This window comes from Entelurus aequoreus, linkage group LG07 (genome assembly GCF_033978785.1).
Source record: "Entelurus aequoreus isolate RoL-2023_Sb linkage group LG07, RoL_Eaeq_v1.1, whole genome shotgun sequence".
NCBI lineage: Eukaryota > Metazoa > Chordata > Actinopteri > Syngnathiformes > Syngnathidae > Entelurus > Entelurus aequoreus.
The window spans coordinates 35232542-35260071 of record NC_084737.1 but is presented as its reverse complement, the minus strand read 5'-3'; the positions used below and the strand labels follow the sequence as shown (position 1 = coordinate 35260071).

The window sequence follows — 27530 nt, the reverse complement described above, 5'->3', positions numbered from 1 at the left end:
GATGTTGGCTAATTAGCTCGTCTGACTTGTTATAACCACCAACCTATTTTTATACATTCACTAATATCTCAACTGAAAGCAATGGGCCTACATTCGCATGGCATTTTTACATTCTCTCAAGAGTGTTTTGGACGGTGGCGTAATTTGTCGCTTAAAGGCTAACGCTAACTTACACTTGCTAGCTGTTCGACCAAGCGTGTGTTCAGTGTCGTCTTCTTGCTTTCTGTTTCCATTTACAACCTTCAGACACACTGTCCAACATGTTTATTAAAAACAAATACGGGAATAAATATGGAGACCTTGTTCACACGCGGTTGCAGCCATTTGATAAGCTGATTCGTGGCCGAGGTGAAACCAATGCTACCGGATACATGAGTTTACATCAACCGGCAGCTGACGTCTCCATCTTCGGTCAAACGAGAGGATGTGAGCAAATGGTGACCGTCTGCCCCACCCAAACACCATATGTGATCTAAATAGGCACCCACCCTATACCCTATTCCAAAATAGTTTGTATATGAATTGATTGCTCTAACTAAGTCGTTGATGTAATGACCATATGTGTGTCTTCCTTATTTTAGATTGCAATAATGAGAGTGAGACAGTAAAGGACCTTACAGCAACACACTGGAATCCAAGGAGTAGACCAGTCAAGGATGCTGGAGGCAGATGCAGGTGCAGTCCCGGCGGAGCACGGAGACGCTGAGATGGACGGCAGAGATTTGAGAGCCGAGGTGGTACGGCTGACTTTGGAGCTCCAAGAAGCAACGGAGGAGAAGCTGCAGGCCGCCCGCTATGGCCTGGTGGTGCTGGAGGAGAGTTCGACTCTTAAAGTGAAACACCGGCAACTGGAAGAGGAGCATGAAACTCTCAAAGTGGAGTTACAGGAGCTCAAAGAGGTACTGTAGGAGCACCTACCGCCTTTTTTGTTATGTTTACACCACAAACTATTGATTTGTTACAGCACTCCACAACAATTGGTATGAAATATTGTGATGTATTATTTCTGAATGAAATTAGTCTAATTTCTTATAGCACCATTGTTCTTTCATCCAGTGTGATTTACACACGTTATGTGTTCAATTTACTATTTAATGGAAACATAGCCAAATGTCATACCCATTGCTTTAATAAGCAACAACAGACCTTCAATTCACACCCGTTGAAACCTTATTTGTGTACAGGCCTTTGCAGATTCTGTGAGTAGTCAAAAGCGAGCAGCTGCTGATGGAGAGTGCCGGGAGGAGAGTTTGCTACAAGAGACCGCATCTAAGGAGGCTGCTATGGCAACACGCTTGATAGAAGTCCAGGCTGAGCTAAAACAAGCACGCCTTGCACTCTGCAACGCTCACGGAGAGATCGACAGACTTGGGGGAATCTCAAATCAACTGAAGAAGGTATTGCTTACGAATTATACTTCTATATTACTTTATCACACTCCAGTGTCTTGCTGACTTCATCACTGGTGTCCATTGTTTACTTAAGTCCCTTAAATACAACTTTTAAGAAAGATATAGATTGTAACTCTATTAAATGTGAACATTGTTGTAGGCTTATGCGAGTCTGGGTGACACTGTCATCTCATTTTTGCATAGTTCGCCAAGACGCATGTGCGTGTAATTTCTTTAGATGGCTAAACCACCCTTGGTTTACCTTTTACTATCAAAAGACCTTTTTCCCCTTCTCTTCCACTAAAGAAGTTAGACTGTAGCCTCAAAACATAACACAGCTTATGAATTTTTAAAAGTTTGTCTTTAAAATGTTACCTAACACAACAAACAGAAGTGCAGTGTGTATTGGGTTATACAAACCCTGTTTCCATTTAAACTCATAAACTTTATTTTTTTTGCAAATAATAATTAACTTAGAATTTCATGGCTGCAACATGTGCCAAAGTAGTTGGGAAAGGGCATGTTCACCACTGTGTTACATGGCCTTTCCTTTTAACAACACTCAGTAAACGTTTGGGAACTGAGGAGACACATTTTTTAAGCTTCTCAGGTGGAATTATTTCCCATTCTTGCTTGATGTACGGCTTAAGTTGTTCGACAGTCCGGGGGTCTCCCTTGTGGTATTTAAGGCTTCGTAATGCGCCACACATTTTCAATGGGAGACAGGTCTGGACTACAGGCAGGCCAGTCTAGTACCCGCACTCTTTTACTATGAAGCCACGTTGATGTAACACGTGGCTTGGCATTGTCTTGCTGAAATAAGCAGGGGCGTCCATGGTAACGTTGCTTGGATGGCAACATATGTTGCTCCAAAACCTGTATGTACCTTTCAGCATTAATGGCGCCTTCACAGATGTGTAAGTTACCCATGTCTTGGGCACTAATACACCCCCATACCATCACAGATGTTGGCTTTTCAACTTTGCGCCTATAACAATCCGGATGGTTCTTTTCCTCTTTGGTCCGGAGGACAGGACGTCCACAGTTTCCAAAAACAATTTGAAATGTGGACTCGTCAGACCACAGAACACTTTTCCACTTTGTATCAGTCCATCTTAGATGAGCTCACGCCCAGCGAAGCCGACGGCGTTTCTGGGTGTTGTTGATAAACGGTTTTCACCTTGCATAGGAGAGTTTTAACTTGCACTTACAGATGTAGCGACCAGTGTTGGGTTAGTTACTGAAAACCAGTAACTAGTTACAGTTACTAGTTACTTTATTTCAAAAGTAACTCAGTTACTAACTCAGTTACTTACACCAAAAAGTAATGCGTTACTGTGAAAAGTAACTATTTAGTTACTTATTTTTTTTCCCCCTTTTTTTTTTAAGTCTCCCATTAATGCCCTTTTAGCCTTCATTTCAGTACTGTTACTGCACTGGAGAATAATACAATCTGTTGATCATGCATTTGCATCACTGAACTCTGCTAAGCAATGTGGTCTACATACAACACACAAAGACAAAGATAGGTTTCAAAGGGCCAATTTATTTCAGGCCAGAACAAATTGACAAACTATTTTAGATAGCTGCAACATAATGGCACTTTAACTTTAACTTTAAGTAGATAGGATCTTTGATCCTAAACACAACTTACATTTAACTAAAATGTTCTTTTCTTTGTGCTCGACAAAAGAAAAGTAGTGAGAATGTTAAAACACTCGACTTCTGGCTTCACCATGATGTCTTGTTAGTTGTTATGAGAGTAGCGTATGTGTGTGTGGCCCTTTAAGACATGACAGCATGTGAGGTGAGTGACGTCAGTGAGTGAGTGGGCGAGAGAGGTGAGGGAACGGCGACAGTGAATGCGTGCAGGTGCTCTAGCTTGGTGGATGGCTGCGTCCAATAAAGTCACAAAGTTGCAACAAACCTCCGGCCTCGTCATTCACCCTCAGCTGTAAAGACCCACTTCCGGGTAAAGTAAAGGTTGTTAGCACCGAAGTACATAGACCCTGGAGGAACGTCTCCCCTGCGCTTTTCAACTACGGTATGGGAGCACCCCCCCGCCCCCACCCACACAAAGCACGCCTCTTCTTTTCCACCGCAGCGCTGCAATAAAACACACTCAGATCTTCTGTTTCTAGCCGATACTACATAAAAAATATCGTAAAATAACGCAGTAACGCATCATGTAGTAACGGTAACTGAGTTACTGAATATAAATAAATGATAAATGGGTTATACTTGTATAGCGCTTTTCTACCTTCAAGGTACTCAAAGCGCTTTGACAGTATTTCCACATTTACCCATTCACACACACATTCACACACTGATGGCGGGAGCTGCCATGCAAGGCGCTAACCAGCAGCCATCAGAGGCAAAGGGTGAAGTGTCTTGCCCAAGGACACAACTGACGTGACTAGGAAGGTAGAAGGTGGGAATTGAACCCCAGTAACCAGCAACACTCCGATTGCTGGCACAGCCACTCTATCAACTTCGCCACGCCGTCCCTTATAAAATATAATATATAAAAAAAATATTAAAAATAACGCGTTAGATTACTAGTTACCGCCGAAACTAACGGCGTTACTTTGTAACGCGTTAGTCCCAACACTGGTAGCGACCAACTGTAGTTACTGACAGTGGGTTTCTGAAGTGTTCCTGAGCCCATGTGGTGATATCCTTTACACACTGATGTCGCTTGTTGATGCAGTACAGCCTGAGGGATCGAAGGTTACGGGCTTAGCTGCTTACGTGCAGTGATTTCTCCAGATTCTCTGATCCCTTTGATGATATTACGGACCGTAGATGGTGAAATCCCTAAATTCCTTGCAATAACTGGTTGAGATGGGTTTTTTTTTAAACTGTTCAACAATTTGCTCAGGCATTTGTTGACAAAGTGGTGACCCTCGCCCCATCCTTTGTTGTGAATGACTGAGCATTTCATGGAATCTACTTTTATACCCAATCATGGCACCCACCTGTTCCCAATTTGCCTGTTCACCTGTGGGATGTTCCAAATAAGTGTTTGATGAGCATTCCTCAACTTTATCAGTATTTAATGCCACCTTTCCCAACTTCTTTGTCACGTGTTGCTGGCACTTTAAATTCTAAAGTTAATGATTATTTGCACAACATTTTTTTTTTTATCAGTTTGAACATCAAATATGTTGTCTTTGTAGCATATTCAACTGATTATGGCTTGAAAATGATTTGCAAATCATTGTATTCCTTTTTTATTTACATCTAACACAATTTCCCAACTCATATGGAAACGGGGTTTGTTTACTTGTATAGCGCTTTTCTACCTTTTTAAGGAATTCAAAGCGCTTTGACACTATTTCCACATTCACTTATTCACACACACATTCACACACTGATGACTGTAACAGATGCCAGCTAGTGTGGATGTGCAATACTGACTTGGGGCAACAGGTGAGGTATACCTTGGAAATAAACAAACTACAGGGTTTCCCCTAGATTGTCACTATATATGTGGCAGTTATGGCAAGGTTAATATGACATAGTTTATATGACGTCATGATAATGTTAATTTGCAATGATGCATGTTTTTTTTTTTTTAAAGGCTAAACAAATATGTATATTTCAAAACAAATATGTGTTATTAGATATTAATATTACTTTTTTTTCTTATAATATAATCAATCAATCACTTATTGGCGTATGTATGTTAAACAAACATACATACATAACATACTTATGTGTTAAAGAATGTTTATTACATAAGGAATTTGACTTGGTAGACTGTGCTCTCTTTGTTCAATGCAATTTCAATTGTTGCTGCTTATTGTAAAATGTAACACAGGCTACACTATATTCTGCATTCCCTGAATGTTGCAATTTAGTTTGCCAAATATGTACGTAAACAGTCCTTTGAATTAGAGATGAAAAAAAAACAAATTGAAGTGTTTTGTTTATATTCTCCACAATAAAGTGACTGTAAAACTAACCACATTATAGACACACAAAGTGCACATTCATGTAGGAATCACGTTAAATTATGGCTAAAATAACAATAACAATTATTTTGATTGATATTGTAATCACGATCAATCATACAATTATGAAAACATGAGTATTTATTGTACCACCAAAACTCAACTTCAAATATAGTTTTAAAAAACCCTGGATATATATTAGTAAAAAATAAACCAAAACAAGTAAAATAATCATAATAGCAATAATAGTAATATTAAAAAAAAAAAAAAAAAAAAGTTTTTCCGTTTTTCAAAGTTTTTTTTACCTTTTACTCTTATTTTGCCACCATAGAGTGTGTGCATTTTGTGTAAAATAACATTTGATAAAATGTTTGTTAATTAAATGCAAAAATCTTCACATACCGTAATTGGTGCAATACTTCTTGGACAATTTTGACCAGTGTTTTAGGTCAAGGCATAATGCATCAATAAGTGTATGTGCTTGTGTAGGTTGATTTTTTGAAATCTTTATTTTGTTAGCGCAGTCATATTGGATGTGGCGCACCATGCTATCATTCTGGAGGGGCTTAATATGCTGTGCTGTTGTTCTCAGCTGGACGAGTACAGAGGCAACTCACTTGAGGCTGTTAAAAAAAAAAACCTCTCAAGTTGCGACCACTTTTTTGTACATTGATCTTACATCGATTATGTCGTTCACAACAACACAAGCAGAAGAGGAGTGGGTTGTTGTGGGTGTATGGATTATTCGTGTTAGTTTTAGCTTCGTACTTTATTCACTGTTTCAGGCGACCAACTCAACATTGTTTGGTTCAGGACGGGGCAGTTGAATGTGTCGAGCGCTACCAGACACATTATTTTCCCAAACAAATGTTTTTTCTCCTCACAATGTCAACATTTCATTTACATTTATGTTAATTTTCCTGACATTATTTTGCGTTTATCAGCGGATTCCGTTTTATTGGCAAATTATGTGACTCCGTGCGCGGTTATGTAAACGCATAAATCATATGCCTGATTATTGATCAGGCATACAAGCTGTGTCAAATAAAAAAAGCAACCAGGGAGACATGCTCTTTTTTCACTTATTCGCTCCTCAAATGTTTCACCGTCACAAGCTCCAGTATTTGCACGCACGTTGCGTGGCCCATGAACTGTTTTGTTTTTTTATTATTATATTTTCATAATCGTGATAAGCCATAATCGAAATCGAAATTAACATTCGAATAACTGTCCAGCCCTATGTTAAATTGATTGATAGTTGGGAATTAACTGACAAAAGCAACAATTATGCGGGATGAAGGTTGAGTTTTAATGCCGCTAGCTTAATGCTAACGTACAGATGACCAGCTCACTGGCAAGCTAACCCTAATTAGCATGGCCAATCGCAGTGCACATATAGAGAAAAACCATCATTCACACTCACATTTGTATCTATGGACAATTTATAGTCGCCAATGAATTCCATGTTCCATACTTTTGGAATGTGGGAGAAAACTGGAGTACCTGTAGAAAACCCACCCACGCGCGATGTGAAGTTAGACGTTCTTGTCTGTAGTAATGTCAAAAGAATTAAGATAGTTTTCACAGGCTTGAACCAGAAATGTAGTAATTAACTTGAAATAGTTTTCTCTTCAACTTTCTCTCCTTACTTTTGCCGGTTGTCATCTCCGTTTAGGCATGCGACCAGCTGTAGTGCGTTTGACAGACTATTTAGATGCACACATTTTTTCCTAAAAAAAAAAGCAAAGATAAATGTTTTTATGATATTTGAGATATTTTTTTCAAACTTATTATGGCCAATAGTACGTAAATAATAGACAATGTACAGTATATCCATCCATCCATTTTCTACCGCTTGTCCCTTTCGGGGTTGCGGGGGGTGCTGGAACCTATCTCAGCTGCATTCGCACTTAAATATGTTTTAATGTAAACAAAAATATTTGAATGAAAAAAAAATTGTTTTGAAAATGTGGCTGCATTTATCCTGCTGTGGTGGTGCGCCATGATCAATTACATGGAGGGAAAATCCTGCACTATAGAAAAAGAACCATTCACACTCACAATCACACCTAAGCACACTTTAGAGGCTCCTATTAACCTTCATGCATATTTTTGAAATGTGGAAGGATTGACATTCAAGAAACTAAAATTCAAACTCTTGATCTCTTGACTGCATCCTTCATGCTAACAATAGTAAATTGTTTTTTGGTTCAATTTACTGAGCTGCTTTGCACAGCAAGATGCTAGCTCTTTTCTTATAGCTATTTGGCTAGTGCTGTGTAATTTAACTCCCAGTCAGTGGAGAAATGTGGTCATTGTTTCAAGCCCAGCTTGTGCAGGGTTGGATAATGCGGCATGACCACTACAACATGAATAGGTCTATTTTGAAATAAAAAGCAAATTTTTAGAGGAAATGCACCAATCAACATTTTGTCACTTGTGATGCTGTTGAATCACCTGCTGACAGCTTGGAGGAATTCGATTTTCAATGTTTTGATGCCACTGTCAGTAATGTTTTAATTGGTGAGCAGGTTTTTTTAAACCTTTTGAAGTTAAGTGAATTATATTTATACAGCGCTTTTCTCTAGTGACTAAAGCACTTAACATAGTGACACCCAATGTCTAAGTTACATTTAAACAAGTTTGGGTGGCACTGGGAGCAGGTGTGTAAAATGTCCTGCCCAAGGACACAAGGGCAGTGACTAGGATGGCGGAAGCGGGGTTTGAACCTGCAACCCTCAAGTTGCTGGCACGGCCACTCTACCAACCAAGCCACACCGGCAGTGATGGCTTGGATTACGCTGGCTGCAGAGAAGGTGGCTGATTACGTTCGTTGTATATTGCCACTGAGCTGCCGCCTCTCAATACAACAGCTTTACAACCTACATTCCACATTGCTGTATTGCTGCTCACAGCTTGGCTGCTAGCTGTCTGCAAATTTTGTGGTGTGTTTCCTGGGCTTAAACCTGTCTTGTTGGCGCGCACCTCCATTCAGGAGGTCTGTTTATGAATTGGAGTTATATAAGCAGACAACATTATTGCACAGACATGGGCTCCAGGATCGGAAATTTTCACAGGTTAGTTGGATATTTCTGGTCCCTGAATGACACCATACCTCCATTCTTATTTTTCAGAAAATGCTGAACGCTTCTTTTGAAACTGTTTTGAAATTTTTTTGCCAGTTGTCACATGTGCGTCCCCCCACATTCCAAAAATATGCACGTCAGGTTCATTTGAGACTGTAAATCAGGCATAGGCAAATTACGGCCCGCGGGCCATATATGGCTCGTTAAGCTTTTCAACCCGGCCCGCTGGTGTTCTGTTGAATTTGGTTGCTTTTGAAAAAAAACAACCAGTAGCGTAACTCGATAGTGGGTTCAATTGAATTACGCTACCACGTCATGTTTGCTATCAAATTTTGTTTTACACACGTGCTGCTTGGTAGTCAGGCACGACTCGTCATAGTTCGGCGGTGCGAATGCAACCTTTTGTTTTCACTGAAATTGATACTCTTGTTTAAGCGGTAATACATGAAAATGTAAGCTACCTTTGTTTGTGACAATGTGTAGTTCCTCACGCTGTATTTGTCTACATGTTTACTGTCTGTTAATATACAATATAAACTTTCTCACGCTGTAATTGTCTACATGCTTGCTGGTCAGAAGATACAATCAAAGAAATCACTACTTATTTGTACACGAGGCATTTTACTTTTGATGGGAAATTTGTTCTAAGCAAATATTTAAAATGGCTGAAATATTTGCGTTTGTGTGCATGATTGCTGGGTTGCAGATGACGACAGAACACCGGACGTCTCCAAATGTTTTTTTTGTTTTGTTTTGTAAACCTTTACCATCGAAACTGGAGCCACCAATACGATGTGCAGTGCATATTTAAAATTTACCTAAGTCTTGGAATTTGCGCTATTGTGCGATATACAAAATACTACAGTAACCTACATCACAGCCGCTCCAAGCAGTGAAGGCAAGAAGCAGAGTGGGCCTGAGACATGTCAAGGAGGGACACAAGCAGATTTCTATAACAAAATTCTGTTCTGCAGAAAAGTGATATTATAGGGATTATATTATATCGTTGTGTGGGTGTTTTTTTGTCCTTTGCGTTCATGTTTCGCTGTGTTGGTTGCATTTTGTTTGATTGTAAAAGTTAGTTTGGTACGTTAAGAGGAGAGACGTGCCTATGTTCTTAATATTCAGTGTTTTATCGTTCATTATTAAATATTGTGTCAAAAACATTAGACACAAACTCCCAGTGCCATGTTAAAATTCAGAAATAAAAAAATAAAACCGGTTCATATTGTCACACGATCATCAGTCAGTCACTCCTCTATTAGACAGAAATATCATGCTGTTATCATGCAATATATATAGTGTGTGTGTGTGTGTGTGTGTGTGTGTGTGTGTGAGAGTGTGTGTGTGTGTGTGTGTGTGTGTGTGTGTGTTTTTGCTTTGTATGGATTTGACCTTGGCTTGTGTTCCGCAGGATTGTGAGTGTCTGGACGCAGAAAAAGGACACCTTAGGGATGAAATGAAGGAATATAAAGTGCGTGAGCTGCGCCAGTTACAGGATAATGGTGAGCTGGAAGAAGAGAACATATCGCTTCAAAAACAGGTGTCTTTGCTCAAGGAAAACCAGGTAAATTATCACTCTTAATATATACATTTAAATGGCAACATTAATAAAAATACTGTATACTAGCACTAGTTGTTGCGTGTAAATCATTTTCCTCATGCCATTGATAAAAGACAATGACCATAGTGACATGATGTGTTTTCCAAAATGTGTCCCGACTCAAGACATTTAAAGTATGTCCAGTGTTTTAAATGTACTGTACTGTATGTTGGTTACTATGCTACAGTACTCAGTGTTTCCCATAAACTGCCAAGATATCTGTGGCGGTGGGGGCGTTGCTATGGGCGTGGTCACCATGACATCATCGAGTAATTTGCATAATTTACTACAATGATATGATTTTCTCTAAAAAGGCTCAAAAAATGTATACTTACTAATTAATAATAACAGTTTTGTTTTAAACGTCCATCCATCCATCCATTTTACAATATAATTACAACACTTTATGTACATATTTATATACAGATTTAAACAATAAGTTATTCACTGAAATATATTTATTAATTGTGGTTCTTACAAAAAATATATCTTAAAATATAAAAGCTAAAATGTTTTTTAAAGCTCTGCCCCTTTAATTAGTGCATACTAAATATACAAACATACACATACTGTACATATACATTCACTGTACAAACATACATATACACATACTGTACATATACACTCACTGTACAAACACATATACACATTCTGTACATATACAAGTACATATGCATACATACACTCATGCACATAATCCCGTTTCATCAAACATATATTAACGTTGTTGCCCTAGGGTAAACTGGGTAACACATGGCACACTGACAAAGCTTAACCTATTGTTACTATAACAATCTACAAGGTTAATGGTTGCTTCTCTTTCTTCCCCTCCATTTTTCTGCATTCTTTCGTATCTCAAGTTATCATTACGTACAGGTATATGTATTGTTGCATTTGAACAACTGTATTGTTGATAATAAAGGTAAAGTATTAGTATTGTTCATTATCAATAGCGCTATTTCTATTGGTATTTGTATTGCTCCATTTGTAGTGTAATAATGCTCATTGTCATTTCTGTATTGTTTTTCATTTTCGCTAACTGCTTATTTGCTATTACTTTTACCATCATATTTGTACATGTCGTATTTGCTGATGTTGCTCTATTGTTGTTGTTGTTGTTGTGTTTGCTGTTGTTGTTTTTGTCTCTCTGTCTAATCCCCCTCTTGTCCCCACAATTTCCCCCTCTGTCTTCTTTTTTCTCTCTTTCTATCCCCTCCTGCTCCGGCCCGGCTGTACCAAATGTTAATAAAAATACATTTAATAAAGTCAAATACAAATAAGGCAACAAGAGAAGTATCCTACACTTCTCTTTTGTAAAGTAAATCTGAACAGCCGATATGGGCATCTACATCAACTATATGATTTGTCTGAGAAGCTGGACCGGACAAAAAAATTTTTTTTAATTTTTTTTTATTTATGGCGGACGTAATTCTTTCGTGGCGGGCCACCACAAATAAATGAATGTGTGGGAAACACTGGTACTGCAATTTCTACAGTTTTGTTTCTCTCTCTTGTTGTTTGACACTTTCCTGACACTGTCTTTTTTTAGACACTGGGCAGACTAGTTCACTTATCACTGAGGGTTACTTCCTAACTAGTATAACAGGGAGACGTTAGCCATTGTAAACAAATGATGACTGCAAAACTGCTCTGCTATGCTGTATCATATTTACACAAAATAGGCAGCAGGTGTGGGTTCAGATCAGGGAATGTCCTTTTTTTTGTGAAACCCTTTGAGGCACTTGTGATTAAGGGCTAGAGAAATTAATTGTGATTGATTGATTGATATCAAGCTTGTTGTGATTGATATGGTATTCATGTTTGGGATGTAATACACAAACCTATTTTAGCATGTTACACAAGGTACTTTTTTTAATTTTAGGTTGAGTTTGAATCGCTGAAGCTTGAGCTGAACCAAAAGAATGAGGAGCAGGAGGAGCTGCGGGCTCAGATGGAGGAAGCTGCCAGGCTGCGGGAGATTGCAGAGCATCAGTTGGATGAGGCCCTAGAATCCTTAAAGGAGGAGAGGGAGCAGAAGAACAGTCTACGACGGGAGCTTTCTGCCTTTACTCTAAACCCCTTTGATTCTGTGGGGAACCTGGAGATCCACTTAGACCAGCTGGATAACAGCAAGGAGGACACTCAGGCCGGAGAGGGTGAAGATCAGGGAGAGGACCAAGACAGTGGCAATGCTCCAGGGTCTGCCCCAAATTCTCCTCATTCTCCTCAAATGAGGGGCTCTAAAAGTAATGGCGTCATACCTCGTTACTCGAGTCCACGCAACAGCGACGTATTCTTGCGTGCTCCGGCCTCTGGGCTGGTGTCTGACCTGCTGAGCGAGCTCCACTTTTCTGACAGTCAGAAACTCAAACAGCAACTCCTACAGGTAAGGAATTGTACATTATCAAACACTATAGCCTCTTTAATACTGCCTATGAAAGCTACACAGTTGTGCCTTTTTCCCCAAGCAATGTTTCGGAATGCAGGGCTGTGTACGCTTAGCTTTTTCACTGGTAGCACCGGTGCTACTAAATAAAAAACATTTGTAGCTCAGAAAAAATTTAGTAGCATTATGAAATGTCTTGAATACCACAATTTCATTGTTAAAACTCAAACAACGTACATCCCTAAACTGCGCTAGAACTGTCACTATAGTTTGGCGCATAAACTAACCCATAAATGGAAATATCCGTTGACGTAACTACATATCTCCACCATGCTTTGATTTCAAATTTTCGGGACTGATAGGGATCCCAAATACACAAAAACAGGGACCAACAAGTAAGAAAAGTAGGTTTTGCATAATAGGATCCCAACTTAAGAGGTGATTTGAGATAAGAAAAAAGAAAAAGCCTTGAAATTGATATAAAAAAAGTCAAATATATAATGTTCTTTAAAAAAACATTTAGCTATGCTCAATTCTTCAGCTAACAAAACCAAAATGTGAAATAAATTGCCCTGGTTTAAGAGGACATGTTTAAAAATCAGCAGCAACATTAAAATAATTGACCTTTAACAATGGTGTTCTATAAGTAAACATTAATATACGACATACACATAGATTTTTAGCCAGAGACACCAACCTCGATTACAAAATATATTCGAGGAAATTTCGCTGCCTTAAGGCGTCGTAAAAAAATTTTTTTCCCGCATATTGCCTCGTTTAGTTGTTTCGTTTCGCACGGACTGTTAAGGTATTGCACAGTGTGTTTACGTCACAGATCATACGCCCCCTGCACCGCACAACACCGCTCTTTTGAATACGCTTGAGTTTAGAAAACCTTTTCGCCGACATAAATCGCAATGGCAGACGCCGGAGAAAGCAGTGGACAAGAGCCGTAGCAAAACGAGGGAATTAAGCGTCAAAAGTTGTCTAAGGGGTGGGAACACTTCACAATAAAATCGAAGGAAAACGTAGTAGTATGCAAACATTGCAAAGTGGAGCTCGCATACCACAAGTTCGATGCTGTAGCACCTGTCGAGAAAGCATCCGATTTGAGGGACGTCCGGAGGCGAGGTAAGTCATCTATTATCAAATGTAAACGCAAAAGTTGTGTTAGTAAAATAAATGTTATTCATTATGATAACTAGGATGTGTTCTCTCACTTAGGGATGATGTTTGATAAGAAATTATCGAGTTCGAGCCTATTATCGAGTCCTATTATCAAATCCTCTTATCGAACCGATTCCTTATCGATTCTCTTATCAAGTCCAGATAGGTTGTTGTATATGGAAAAAAACACACAATAGTTGGTTTAACAAATTACTTCACATTCTCTAGTGCTCGCTACTATAGTATTACCATATCTGAGTTATTGTGCAGAAATGTGGGGAAATAACTTCAAATGTGCGCTACATTCGTTAACCGTGTTACAAAAAAAATTAATTAGACTGATACATAATGTTGGATATAGAGAACATACAAACACTTTATTTATTGAGTCAAAAATATTAAAGTTAGATGATTTGGTAAAATTGCAAACAGCTAAAAGGATGTGGAATTAAATGATGGTGTGAATCAAATGAATAGTGCTTACAAAGTACAATGAAGAAGAATTATCAGAAATACTTTCAACCTTATTGAAAATAAAATATTCTTCATCTCAGTATATTAATAATGACTGAATTAATTAATTACATATTACAAAACTGTTGTATATACTAATTCACAGATATTTTATTATAAAAAGGTCAGTAAATGATGTATATATTTGTAAACGCTATGAAGTGGGAAAGGGGTAGGATTAAATAAGCTTTACTTCTTCCTACTCCTGTAAAGTGAAATGATATGAAACTGTGATGTACTATACTTTAAGTGTGTTCATGTTCCAAATAAACTAAAGAAATAAAGAAAGCACTAGTTTATTAGACAGACTTGCAAACTATGTCGTGGTGTAGGCTACAAGATAACGTTAACGTTATCAGACACATGACTTTTTGATGTTCTCCCACTTGCCTTGGGTGTCTGAGTCTTCGTTCGCAGGTTTGGCGAGAGCACTGAAGCGGTTCTTCAGTTTCAGGCAGAACTCTTTGTTGATCTTGGGGCATCTTAGTTTGGCTACATCAAGATGTTTCCTACGTTGACTCCGCTTTTGCGCTTTCCTTAGTTTCAGCTTGATAATGGCTGTTAGAAGGTAATGGTCGCTGTTGACATCGGCTCCACGATAAACTCGAACGTCTTGGAGAGACCTGCGCCACTTTCAATTGATCAAGATGTGATCAATCTGGTTGGTGGTGGAACCGTCAGGTGACTTCCATGTGAGTTTATGGATTGTTTTGTGTGGAAAGATGGTACCACCGATGACGTAGTTGTTGGTCATGCAGAAGTCAACAAGACGCTCGCCATTGTCGTTCATCACACCGCACCCGTGCTTCCCCATAGCTCTCTCACAGTCTGTGTTATCAGCTCCCACCTTGGCGTTGATGTCACCCATGATCACTAGCATGTCATGCTGGGGAACTTTAGAGACTGTCTGCTGTAGCTCCTCATACCACTGGTCTTTTTCCTCCTCCTTCGCTTCATTGGTTGGTTGGTCTTACGTAGGGGCAGCCACCAAAGTCTTGGGCTATAGAAAGAGAGGGAACAAAGAATGGTTAGCACCTGGCAAAGAATTGAAGAAAGAAAACAGCTGAAAGCCAAGATGCTTAGCACAAAATCGCACAGGCTCCATGAGCAGGTCCAGAAAGCCTACAAGGAAAAGGACAGAGAGGTAAAGAAGAGTGCAAGGAGTGACAAAAGGGCCTTTGTTGAGGATCTAGCAGAGAAAGCTGAGTGTGCAGCTGCACGGGGTGAGTTGAGTACGATTTACAAGATCACAAAGCAACTCACAGGCAAGTACAACAGCCAGCCGGCCCCTGTTAAAGATAAACAGTGCAACATCCTCACCACTGGGAGTGACCAGATCTTGAGATGGGTTGAGCATTTCCGTGAGGTACTCAACTGCCCGGAGCCAGATGATCCTGCCAACCGTTCATCAGCAGAAAGTCTCCTTGACATCGAGACAAGTAAAGAAGAGGTCAAATTTGCCATCAAAGCCTTGAAGAATGGGAAAGCCGCCGGCATAGACCTAGTCTATGCAGAGATGCTGAAAGCTGACCTTAACACCTCTGTCAATGTGCTTACTGATCTCTTTAAAGACATCTGGGAGAAGGAAGTAATACCTCAAGACTGGGACAATGGCCTGATTGTCAAACTCCCCAAGAAAGGAAACCTCCAAAATTGTGACAACTGGAGGGGCATCACGCTGCTATCAGTACCATCTAAGGTCTTCTGCAGGATTTTACTCGGCAGAATCGATTCCACTATTGATCAGAAGCTACGGAAGGAACAAGCAGGGTTCAGGAGAGGAAGGGGCTGCATAGATCAGATCTTCGCTCTGAGGAACATTATCGAGCAGTGTGTAGAATGGAACACTCCTCTGCACATCAACTTCATCGACTTTCGCAAAGCTTTTGACAGCTTACATCGTGACACCCTATGGAAGATTGTTGGGGCCTATGGAGTTCCTCCAAAACTGGTCACTCTCATAGGGATGTTCTACCGTCACTTTGAATGCAGCGTCATTGTTAATGGTGAGCCATCTACATGGTTCACTGTGGAGTCTGGTGTGCGGCAGGGGAGTACTATTTCCACCATTCTTTTCCTGATTGCCATAGACTGGGTCATGCGGAATACAACTGACAGACCCAGGGGTATCCAGTGGACTTTGTTCTCCCAACTTGAAGACCTAGATTTTGCTGATGATCTTGCTGTCCTTGCACCAAAGCACATCCATCTGCAGGAGAAAACTGACAGACTGAACAAATTCGCCCAACTTGTGTCCAAAACACAAGTGATGTGCATTAATGCCTCTCCAGATGTACCAATCACAGTGAATGGACACGCTCTCGACTATGTTGAGAACTTTACCTATCTGGGAAGTCTCGTCAGTAAGGACAACGCTGCACAAAAGGACATTAGAGCAAGACTCGGAAAGGCACAGGGTGCTTTTGCTCGGCTACACACCATCTGGAAGTCCAAGCAATATAGCTTAAGAACAAAGGTCCGACTTTACAACAGTAATGTAAAATCTGTATTGTTGTACGGCTCGGAGTGCTGGCGAGTAACATACTACGACATGAAAAAAGTCGAAGCCTTCCACAGTGGATGCCTCAGGAAACTGTCGAATCTTCTGGCCCGAGAAAATATCCAATGCACATCTATACAAGAAGACCAAGTGCAACAGTGTGGTGCTAGAGATCAAATGCCGCCGATTCCAATGGCTTGGGCATGTTCTGAGGATGGACCAAGACCGTATCCCCAAGATCGCACTACCTTGGACTCCACCTGGGAAAAGGAAGCAAGGTCGGCCCAAAAACATGTGGCGGCGTACGGTGACAGCTGAGCTGAAGGAGATGAACCTAACCTGGGGCGAGGCACAGCATGTTGCTCAGGACAGGTCCAGATGGAGGCAGATCGTCGAAGCCTTATGTCCCGCCAGGGACGAAGAGGATTAAGTAAGTAAGTATCAGACACATACAAAAAGGCTCACGTTAACGTTACCGTTAGCCACTGACTATGCTTAGGTAACGTTAGTCTAGCTAACATTACTGCAGTCCTGGTTGACATAAGAGCGTTACTACAAGAGAGCAGATATGGAAATTAACCGGCAACAGTTAACGTTAGTTACTCACCGGCGTCACCGCCACTGTAGCTGGGACTTGGGCAGCTGGCAAAAAAAGAGAGGCGTTCTTCGTCGTCTCTGCCGCTGCTTCAACACATGTCGAAGACACGACACGCTTGTTGTGCTTCCCCCCCTTACACGAGAGCGAAGCCTGGCAATAATTGCATATTGCCACTTCCTCGTTTTTTTTGGTGAAATGAAGCCATGCCTTGGAGCGTTTTTTCCGGTCCATTTTGTTCCTGCTTTCCCCATCTGCGCCTAATGACTGAGCTACGTGACGTCATTTCTTGTGATGTACCACAGGGCATTTCTTGTCGGGACGGGATTCGTTCCCAAGGATTCGAATAAAGGAACCAACTCTTTTTCTTTACTATAGTGGTCTCGATAACGGGTACCGGTTCTCAAAAAGGGATTCGAGTCCGAGGACTCTGTTCTTTTCTTATCGAACAACCGGGAAAACCGGTTTCGAGCATCATCCCTACTCTCACTCCCGCTATGTCATCAAATGCCACCAAAAGGTGTTGAAAACTAACAACGCTATCCGAGCTGTCGTGTTAAATTAGCCTTTCATTAGTAACCACGCAAAAGTAGTCGTGCAAAGTTATTCGGGTTATTCAAGTCATGCATCCACATGCTACTTGGATAGCTTGCACTTGCACCCACTATAGTCTCTATAGCATAGGCGCCGATCTACATTTCTGGCAGTGGGTGCTCGGACGGGCGGTAAATCTGACGCTACTTTTCTGAGCATGCGTGGTTTTTGCTTGGTGGTGACTCACCACTGGTTGCACATTTCAAATGCAGTATTAAAGGCACTACCTAATCCACTTTTTACGTTTGATATAATTAAAACTGTTCTTATTGTTTTATTTTTGATACTAAGAATATAGTTTTATTTTAACTTTCTCAGGGAATATTCATTTTGAACTAATTTTATATATACTGTATGTGTTTTCATCTCAAACATGTTATGATGGCAAAATGAACATTGATTACTATTTTGCAAGCAAAGAATGGAATTAACTGTATTGCATTCTTAAAATGTAAAACTTTTATCATTATTAAGTGGTTTGTCATTTTATTGTTTGTGTTGTTGGCAGGTTGAAAACAGCTCAGCGGATTTGTGTGGAGAAACCACCATTTAAACGGCACCGTATAATAATCATCAAAAACGCACGGGAGACAAGAACTTTGTTTATGCGGTCACATGACACAACACATAGGGCTGTGAGAGAACCTGTTTTTATTAGCACACACAAATTGGCACAATCAACTACGGACGCATTTCAGCTGTGCGTGTCAGCCTTCAGTAATGAAAACAGGCGTTTAGGAAATAAAAGACAATTAGGCCAAACGCAATAATTGAGGGCACATCTTAACATGTATAATTAAACCTTAATTAAGCAAAAATATTGCTGCGGCCCGGCTGCACCAAAAAATAATATAAATCCATTTAATAAAGTCAAAATACAAATAAGGCAACAAGAGAAGCATCCCACACTTCTCTTTTGTAAAGTACATTTGTACAGTCGATATGGGCATCTACATCAACAATATAATTTGCCTGAGAAGTTGGACAAGACAAAAAAAAAAAGCAAAAATATGATTTATTCGATTACTCGATTAATCGAATAGAATATTCGATAGAATACTCGATTACTAAAATATTCGATAGCTGCAGCTCTAATCGTAACACCATTGTTCAGGCAAACAATTCAGAAAAACTATTGTTGGATAATTATCTGGTAATTCATTTATAATTCACTTTACTAAATATTTGGTCCAGGCAAACAAACATGTTGGTGCATTATTATCAAAATCACTATCAGTTTAACCATAGCTAGGAACAATAAGTAATACGTGTTTGAGAATTGCAATGTCTTTCTAATATTTTCTGTAATAATAAGCCTATTTAATCAGAAAATAAACTGAAGACTGCAGTTTTATGTATTTTTAATATAAAACGCTGGGGGTGGGTGATCAAAGAAATATATTTACATCCAAATCACAATTTTTGTTTATTATTATTTTTATTCATTCCGATTTGGGTTTTTTTAGGAATTCATTTTTTAGATTAAAAACATTAAACAACTATGAAATTATTGATATTATTAAAATTGATTCTGTTTTTTGTGTTGATTTTGGGTTTTTCTTTTTTTAAATTTTGTATTTAATAAGTATTTTATTTGAATGTATTCCCAATTGCTTTGTAAATGTATATCCTAAGTATTGTAAAGCTTAGATTAGGTTGGATTTGGGGTTGCTCTATTTTATTTTATTAGAACACTGTGCATGTATAAGTCGCACCTCAGCAGCCAAGAGGAGGTTTTGTAACCTTTAACCTGTTTTGAAAATGTTTTATTATAATTTATTTGCCAAATATTATATTACGAGAATCGTGTTTAAGTCACCCCTCAAAATCAGAGTCGAATCCTGAGGTGCCCAAAGATTCCCATCTCCTATAAAATGCATCTCTTACCTTTTAGGGCAGACTGTCAGATGTGTGACAAAGTTGCCAACCAGAAACATTTTATTTCCTGCCTTAAACCACATCCGCTGTGCATTAGTGAAGGAGAGAGACAGAAATATTGTAATATGCAACCTAATTCCATTCTACTGAACAATTCTAGAATGCTTAAGAATATTTGCTTATACCATCCATCTCAGCCTGAAAGGAATCCATAATGGATGTAGCACTTAAATTGGGGGTTGGGTTAGTGAGCCTCAAACTGGCAGATGTTTAGAGTGTGGAGCTGAATGGGGTCAGCCAATGTTTCACATTAAAAATGCATGCATGTGTAAAGGTGGTTGGGGGAGAAATGTGTGTCACACCAAAGCTTCTTTTTGTCCTGGTGAAAATAATTAAACACTTACAAAGAAGATAATTTCCTTAACATGTGTTTTTTAGTTAATTTGGGGGTGGAGGGTTACTAAGACTTGATCTGGCATTTTGATTTATGGGAATTAATCAGGCGCCATGTGTCAAATGGTCATGAACTAAGATATTAATGTTTATTCTTTTTTCTCTCTGTATGCAGGCTGAAAGAGAGAAATCAAGTCTTACAAGCAAGGTGGAGGAGTTACAAATGCATCTAGTGATGTCCAGGCAAGCACTGAGTCAGCAACAGGACAAAGTTGGTTCCCTCACCCAACAGCTGGAAGCTGTGCAGAGTAGCCAAGAGCACAACCATCACCCAGATGATGGAGGTGATGACGACGCTAAAAATCGAGACCATAGTGATGTCGTCTTTGACTACGAGGTTGACACAAAGAGCAAGGAAGTGCTGGAGGCGCGTATGCGTTCGGCCAGTGAAGAGCTTCTGAAGCTGCGGGATGAACTGTCTCAGGCAGGCACTCGCTATAATACACTGGAGCAGCGATACAAACACGAGAAGGATCGTTGGCGAACTGAGGCCCAAGAACTGGCTGACAAGATTCGCCAATGCATCAAGTCCAGCAGGCAGGACCAGGAGCGGATCAGTGAGCTGGAGATTGAGATTGGAGCCACACGAAAAGTGGCAAGTGATTCTGAAGGTCATCTGAGTGTGGCTCAGGAAGAGCTGTTGGCCTTTTCTGAAGAGCTGTCCAACCTCTATCACCACATCTGTGTGTGTAACAACCTAACACCCAAACGGGTCACGCTGGACTATTACCGTGAAAGTGCTAGGGCACATGGTGGAGTTGGTGCGAGAAGGTCACTCAACATCTCCACCCAGCCAAACTCCCTGAAGAAGACACGAGCCAATGACATGTTCATCTCAAAAGCTTCAGCTTTGCAGTTTATGGGGGAGGTAGACAGTGCAGGATCCTCTGTAGACTCGCCTCAGTGCCCTGGTTCGCCCAACCTGGATTTTAGGGACCCCTCTAACGTAAGCAACTTGGTTGCAGTCATCAGATGCCAGATCAAACACCTCCGGGTAAGACAGCCGTCTTTATCACAAACTGCATTTCAGATTTTATTTGGTATCCCGTTGCTTATACTTCAGTGTTAGTCAACGTTTTTTTGAGGGAAAGTGGTTTATGCTTTTGCAAGTGTCCTACTGCTAATGCTCAGCTCAGACTGTTAAATGGCGCCGAATAGCTCGTGTCTGCACAAATCCAATTCCGTGTTGACACGTGGCTGTGTGGGTTTGAATGGATTGGATTACCAGGGTTAATCGTTGTGATGCGGCTTCTACTGCATATTGAACGTTACCAGAAAACATCTCGGTTATGCCGCCATTTATGTTATGAACAGTTAATCCTGTTGTAATAATTTTACTGGTTATTTTCAATTTGATATATTTTTGATCTTTTTGTAATTTTTTTTATTAATGAACTAGTAATTGTTTATCATGTAATATGAAACACTAGTCTTACTGCTATCATGCCACAAACAATACGGTGTGATGTGCAACTCCTTATTCCCTCAGGTGGCAGTGGACCTCTGTCGTCAGCGGGGTGCAATGCCTTACTCTGGGTTGAGTAGCACTGTTGAAATGGAGAGAGATGCTGAAAGCCTGCTAGAGGAAGTACTCAAACTTAAGTCCCTTCTTAGCACCAAGAGGGAACAGATCGCTACTCTGAGGACTGTCCTCAAAGCCAACAAACAGGTAACTACAGAAATAAGGCCAGGAAATTATTGTTGTTGTAACTGTTTTTTTTAAATCTTTAGGTTCTGTAAATTAACCATTCATCCATTTGTTTGAGTTTGACCACAAGGTCCTTTGTCAGCCTCCGTTGGCTGCTTTCATTTGTCCCCGAGGTGCACAGTCCAGTATGTACGGACAGAAAAATATCCTCATTAGGTAGCATAACAAGTGCACAAATAATATCCTTTTGGTGCAAGTTAAAACCTGCCCTGCCAACTGTGCATTATAGTAAAAAAAAATCCTTTACTGTCACAGGCATAATAACATATACAACTACCTACTGACATTTGTATGCCATATATTTCATTCATTGTTGGATTCTGTAGAATTACATTGGTGTTATATTATACAGTATATTAACATGTACTGGTGCTTCAATCACATACAATTGTGCAATTGTATTATTTTTAAATAGACTGCTGAGTTGGCCCTATCCAATTTAAAGACCAAGTATGAGACAGAGAAAAGCATGGTATCAGAGACAATGATGAAACTACGCAACGAACTCAAAGCCCTGAAGGAAGATGCTGCCACATTCTCATCACTACGAGTGATGTTTGCAAGTCGGTAAGCATCACTTTTTAAAATTGATTACAAACAAGACGTGAAGTATTTATCCATCCATTTTGTACTGCTACTGCTGGTCGTGGGGGGAGACTGGAGCCTATCCCAGCTGCATTTGGGCAGAAGGCGGGGTACATTCTGGACAAGTTGTCATAGTATACATGTAATATATATGTATATAGAATAGTTTTAAAAACTTTTCTGAATCAAACAAAATGTATATTTAAATACATCTTTGCTATTTTTTTCTTATTTTTACTAATTAGACAATTGTCGGGTTGCTGCAGTACAGCTTTTTCTCCCACTTGTGTAGTAATAAGCTTACAATGGTTATAACGCCTGTGGACAATCTAATGGTTCACGTGAAGATTACAAACCACATGCTCAGCCGTGTGCTGCCGGGGGAGGAGGCGAGTGCAGATTTGTCCCACCAGGCCTGGCGGTCATCTTGGTAAGGAAGAGGCCTTGTGTGAGATGCAGTGGGGCGGGATGGTACCACAATATTGAAGTCTACAATCTCTAATTTATTAGATTACAAGAACATGTCAAAATATTATAAGGACTTGTGTATTCCTGAGTTGAGGGAGTGTGGAATATTGTTGTCTTCTGAGCTCCTAGGCTCCTGGAAATTCCCAGATGCCTTTTAACCCTTTTTGTAATAAGAAGGTCAATTATACTGTCTAGGCCCTGTTTAGACTCCTATACGCTGATATTTGATTATCCTTATGAATGATTGGCACACAGGCAGTTGTCAAGAACGTTTATCTTCTGAACATAAATAAGTTTAGTGATAAGCCTCTTGCTTGCTAAACAGCTTTGTGGCGCCCTCTTGTGGATGGTTGGCTTCACTGTTTTTCAACAAAAAATGTTCTATGCAATGAAAGTGTGAAACCAGCATGAGTTTTGAGGAATTTTGGGACCTATTAACCCTGAATGTTTTTTTTTTATTAATCACTAATATAAAAAATACCTTTTACGAACTCATACCTCAGTTAGGCTTGAAGTGGTACTGAGCATGTTTTGTTATGTATGACATTGTGTTTTTGCCAGTTTTGGCATGTTGCATCTTTTCATTGTGTGTGCATCTCTCAGGTGCGACCAGTACGTTACCCAGCTGGATGAAATGCAGAGGCAACTAGCAGCTGCAGAGGATGAGAAGAAGACACTGAATTCTCTGCTGCGCATGGCTATCCAGCAGAAATTGGCACTCACCCAGCGCTTGGAAGATCTTGAGGTCCCCTTATCTCCTCACAGCTTGAACAGCAGCCCTCGTCGCTCCAGAGCAAAGGAGTTAGCCACCAAGTCAGGACGAGCTCCAAGAAGCCCACGAAGTAGCCCCGCGCGTCCCCCCATGAGGAGCAGCCCGCGAGCTAGTCCAGTTCTTGGGAGCAGCGTTCCTGCCATGGCCACGCACCACTTGCGAGCTCTCACACGAAGCCTCCACACAAGCCCTGTAAGAACCTCCATCACACTTTGTTCTGAAAAGCCGATTCAGACAAACAGCCAATCTCGCAGAGCTAAAGGTCTTCCCCGAGACACTACATTCATTAGAAGTCAGAGTGTCAGTAATGATTCTCATTCAGAGCAAAGGGCTAGTTACTCCTGTGCACGAAAAACCTCCATCAGCTCAGTGAGCAGTGAGTCAGCAATTCAAACACACACACACACCCAGGGTAATAAATCAAGAAAAGCTGGATCATGCCGGCGAGCTTCAGTACCTTCACGTCAGGACACTTTCATCACAACTCGTGCTATACCTGTTCCTTTCTCCAGTTCAAAGTCATCTTCGTCTTCTTCTCTAGATAATCTAACCACATCTAAAACTATGCATGCATATCCTAACACACGTGAAGCATGGAGTGAGCATAAAGAAGCTCCTAATTTGAAGCCCAACTCGGATAATTCTGTGCAAAGAAAGCAACCAATGGCTCACAGGTATAAATCTGTGCAGGGAGGAGCAGCATCCGCTAATGTCCGTCAGTCAGACCTGCTCTTGGATCATTTAAATGCTAGATATCCAAAGGCCACACCTATGGATGTTTGCAACCCAGCATGCAGGAGCAAGATGTCAGGCACATGTAGACAGTCCAGGAAGTCATCAACCACACCTCAGGAGTTGCGCTTGAATGCCAGTATGCATGAGGCACCATCCGCCAGGGCCCGCAGCTCCCAGTCTAGATCATCTCGCAGGCGATAAGATTGAAATACAAAAAAAAATTGGTGTAATTAAGCAGCTAACCTCAAAAATAAGTATTAGATGATCGTTTTGTACTTGCTGAAAAACAGTTTTTAGTTATTTAGATTCCTGTAGGTGAGTTAATCCAACTTATTATAAAACAACGAGCATTACTAACTATGTATTTTTCTGTCTGTCTTTCATCCTGTTCCTATAGCGCTGAAACACTCCTCCATTACTCCAAACCCTTTCTTCTCCAAAAGGACCCGTCTTCATTTTGACTCCCTGGTTCCCTCCTCCCTACCTGACTCAAGGCATCTTGTTCATCCTCGATGTGGTGCTGCATCTCCCACTCTTCCACCAGAAACATGGATAAAAGTAAAATACAACTCTCATCCAACTCTCTTGCATGCAGCCTGGAGATGGATGAAGAGGACAAAATGTGCTGCTGCTTATTATTATTATGTCAAGTCCTTGATTGTGTCTTCCATCAACTTCCATCTGGTCTTGATCAAGGCTGTGTGTTGTGAGTTACCATTGACAGTATTTATTTTGCGGTCTATTGTGTTTGCTGTCTTTCCATTTAAGCCTCTCTTTGAAGATTATGTCTTTGCAATCTTGCCTTTAGTCTGCTCAGGACTTTTGGTGTCTTTTTGGGTCATTAAGCAAGTAGGTCATCCTCTTGACCCCTAGATTAATGTGTTTTACTGAACAATGCAGCCTTACTGACACTCTCCCGCTCTTTTTGCTAGTAACTAGCCTGCTATTTTTCTTAGTCGAAATCCCTTTTTTTTTAATTTCTTAGATTTGTTTGGCCTTGGAACTGGCCTGCAAAACACATGTTTTAACACGATTTCAGCAGACAGCATTTCCTTCTGACGGAAATAAACAGCCATATATACCCCACCTCAGGTCAAAAGACAAATATTTATGATGTATAATTTGTAAAATCTTGATTGTGCATCTTATTCTGTCAACTGTGCTGGCAAATTCAGGACAGTCTGTACGCTTTTAACGGCATTTGAAACATCCTGCTGCTTAACTTGCTTATGATTTGTTTTGGCACAAGTAGCCACTTGATTAGCAAATCATAAAGTGCGAGTGCTATTACACCACTTGGCAGTCAGTTGACCAAACTTGCAATCTTTATTCTGCTCATTTTTTGGTAATTCATAGCAGATTGCATTACCCATAGCAAGCCAGTTTCATTTAGATTGTTTTCACTTTGGAGCTCAGAGCAAGCTGATGATCGGTCTGCTGCTGGCAGTGATTAACAAAACAAAAACGTACAATTTGCAAGCAGTAGCAAAGTGTGACTTGCTTTTATAAAAGTAAATTAATTTAGGAAAACTAAATATTTTAGCAGGAGCAGTAAAACAATGTTGCTGAGCTTGGGCCTTGCGTTGCAAAGAAAGGACATGGTGAAAAATTATGCAGTAAAAATAATTGAGTACATGGATCAGATATACCCTATAGAATAGATTAATACATCTGTCTACACTGTAACTATTACAGTGCTTCAAATGTGTATGCTCTGGCTGAAAACATTCAAAACACTGAAAATAGCTGTTACAACCTTTTAAATTAGACTCCTATGCATGCATCATGCAAGCTGATGATCGGTCTGCTGCTGGCAGTGATTAAAGAAACAAAAACTTACAATTTGCAAGCAGTAGCAAACTGTCTTGCTTTTATAAAAGTACATTAATTTAGGAAAACTAAATATTTTAGCAGGAGCAGTAAAACAATGTTGCTGTGCTGGCTAAGTGAGCTTGGGCCTCGCGTTTGAAAGAAAGGACACGGTGAAAAATGATGCAGTAAAAATAATTTAGTACATGGATCAGATATACCCTATAGAATAGATGAATACATCTGTCTACACTGTAACTATTACAGTGCTTCTAAATGAGTATGCTCTGGCTGAGAACATTCAAAACACTTAAAATAGCTGTTACAACCTTTTAAATTAGACTATGCATGCATCAAATTGCTTGGAGAGGTAACCTCCTGTTTTTTTTCTCCAAACTATTTGTTTTTGTGCCTTTTTGTTTTGACTTTGTCTCCTGTTTTGGACGGTTTTTGGTGTGTCAGTCACTGGAGATAATTAATCCATGTTTCACTTTGTCACATATAGGATGCTAACACAAACAATAGGTGTTGGGTTCATATCAATGCCTTTTATTTAAACACCTGCTGTTATTGCACTGGAGAACTGTTGCACCAAAGTTTGGCAAAGAGTTTCTTTGCGCCTCCAGACAGCATATTGAAAAACCTATACCATTAAGTTCCACCACTAGTATGAAAATACATTTAATGTGCCCCGGGCCCTTCTGGTACTTCATTACTTCACACTGTTCAGTTTAGTTTTTGTGCGCCTTGTTGAAGACAAAACACTGATTTGAAGGACTTGTCATTGCAGTTGTGATCAAACAGCATTGTCGTCAATAAGATGATCAAATATTTTCACTTTGTAGCTTAGGCAATAACTGGTTAAACTAATGTTCCCCTTCAAAAAATGTAATCTAGGAGATACTCGCATGTATTCTGCACATCCTTAGCTAAAAAGTGAAAATGTTTTAGGAGAATGTTGTCTTTGAAGGTTGTAAATGGATTTTCCAATCTATTTAATTCAAAATGTATAATTTAATTTTTATTGTTGTGAATGTAAAAAATATTTATGCCGTGTGCTTTCTGTATAAATTGCTCTAGTCCATGTCATGCACACACTCCACATCATTTAAATTTGTATGCCCTCATGACCTGTGAGCCAGTTTTGCCCTGAACAATAAATCGAACAACACTGTATACCAACGCTGTTTTTGTCACTTACAACTGTCAACATTTGCATTTGAAAATAAGGGGGAAATATTTTTTTAAAGTAGTGTAGTTGGCATGATTATAAAGCACTAACATTGACGTCATTATGCTTGTTGAATGAGTCACGTGACAGACGGCTCGTG

The 27530-nt window shown here is 40.0% G+C and overlaps 1 protein-coding gene across 2 annotated transcripts in view; it reads left to right on the top strand.

The window, feature by feature from the left end:
* Positions 1-27449, top strand: part of zgc:162200 (uncharacterized protein LOC558638 homolog) — a 27728-nt gene extending 279 nt beyond the window's left edge. For both annotated transcript variants that reach the window (XM_062053348.1, XM_062053349.1), the window contains exons 2-10: positions 582-899; positions 1185-1397; positions 9848-10000; positions 11919-12422; positions 20238-21116; positions 21612-21791; positions 22246-22397; positions 23487-23847; positions 24788-27449. In XM_062053348.1, coding sequence (XP_061909332.1) covers positions 657-899; positions 1185-1397; positions 9848-10000; positions 11919-12422; positions 20238-21116; positions 21612-21791; positions 22246-22397; positions 23487-23847; positions 24788-24793 — 2691 coding nt within the window. In that variant the 5' untranslated portion in view covers positions 582-656 and the 3' untranslated portion in view covers positions 24794-27449. The remainder of the gene's footprint in view (positions 1-581; positions 900-1184; positions 1398-9847; positions 10001-11918; positions 12423-20237; positions 21117-21611; positions 21792-22245; positions 22398-23486; positions 23848-24787) is intronic.
* Positions 27450-27530: the final 81 nt, after the last annotated feature.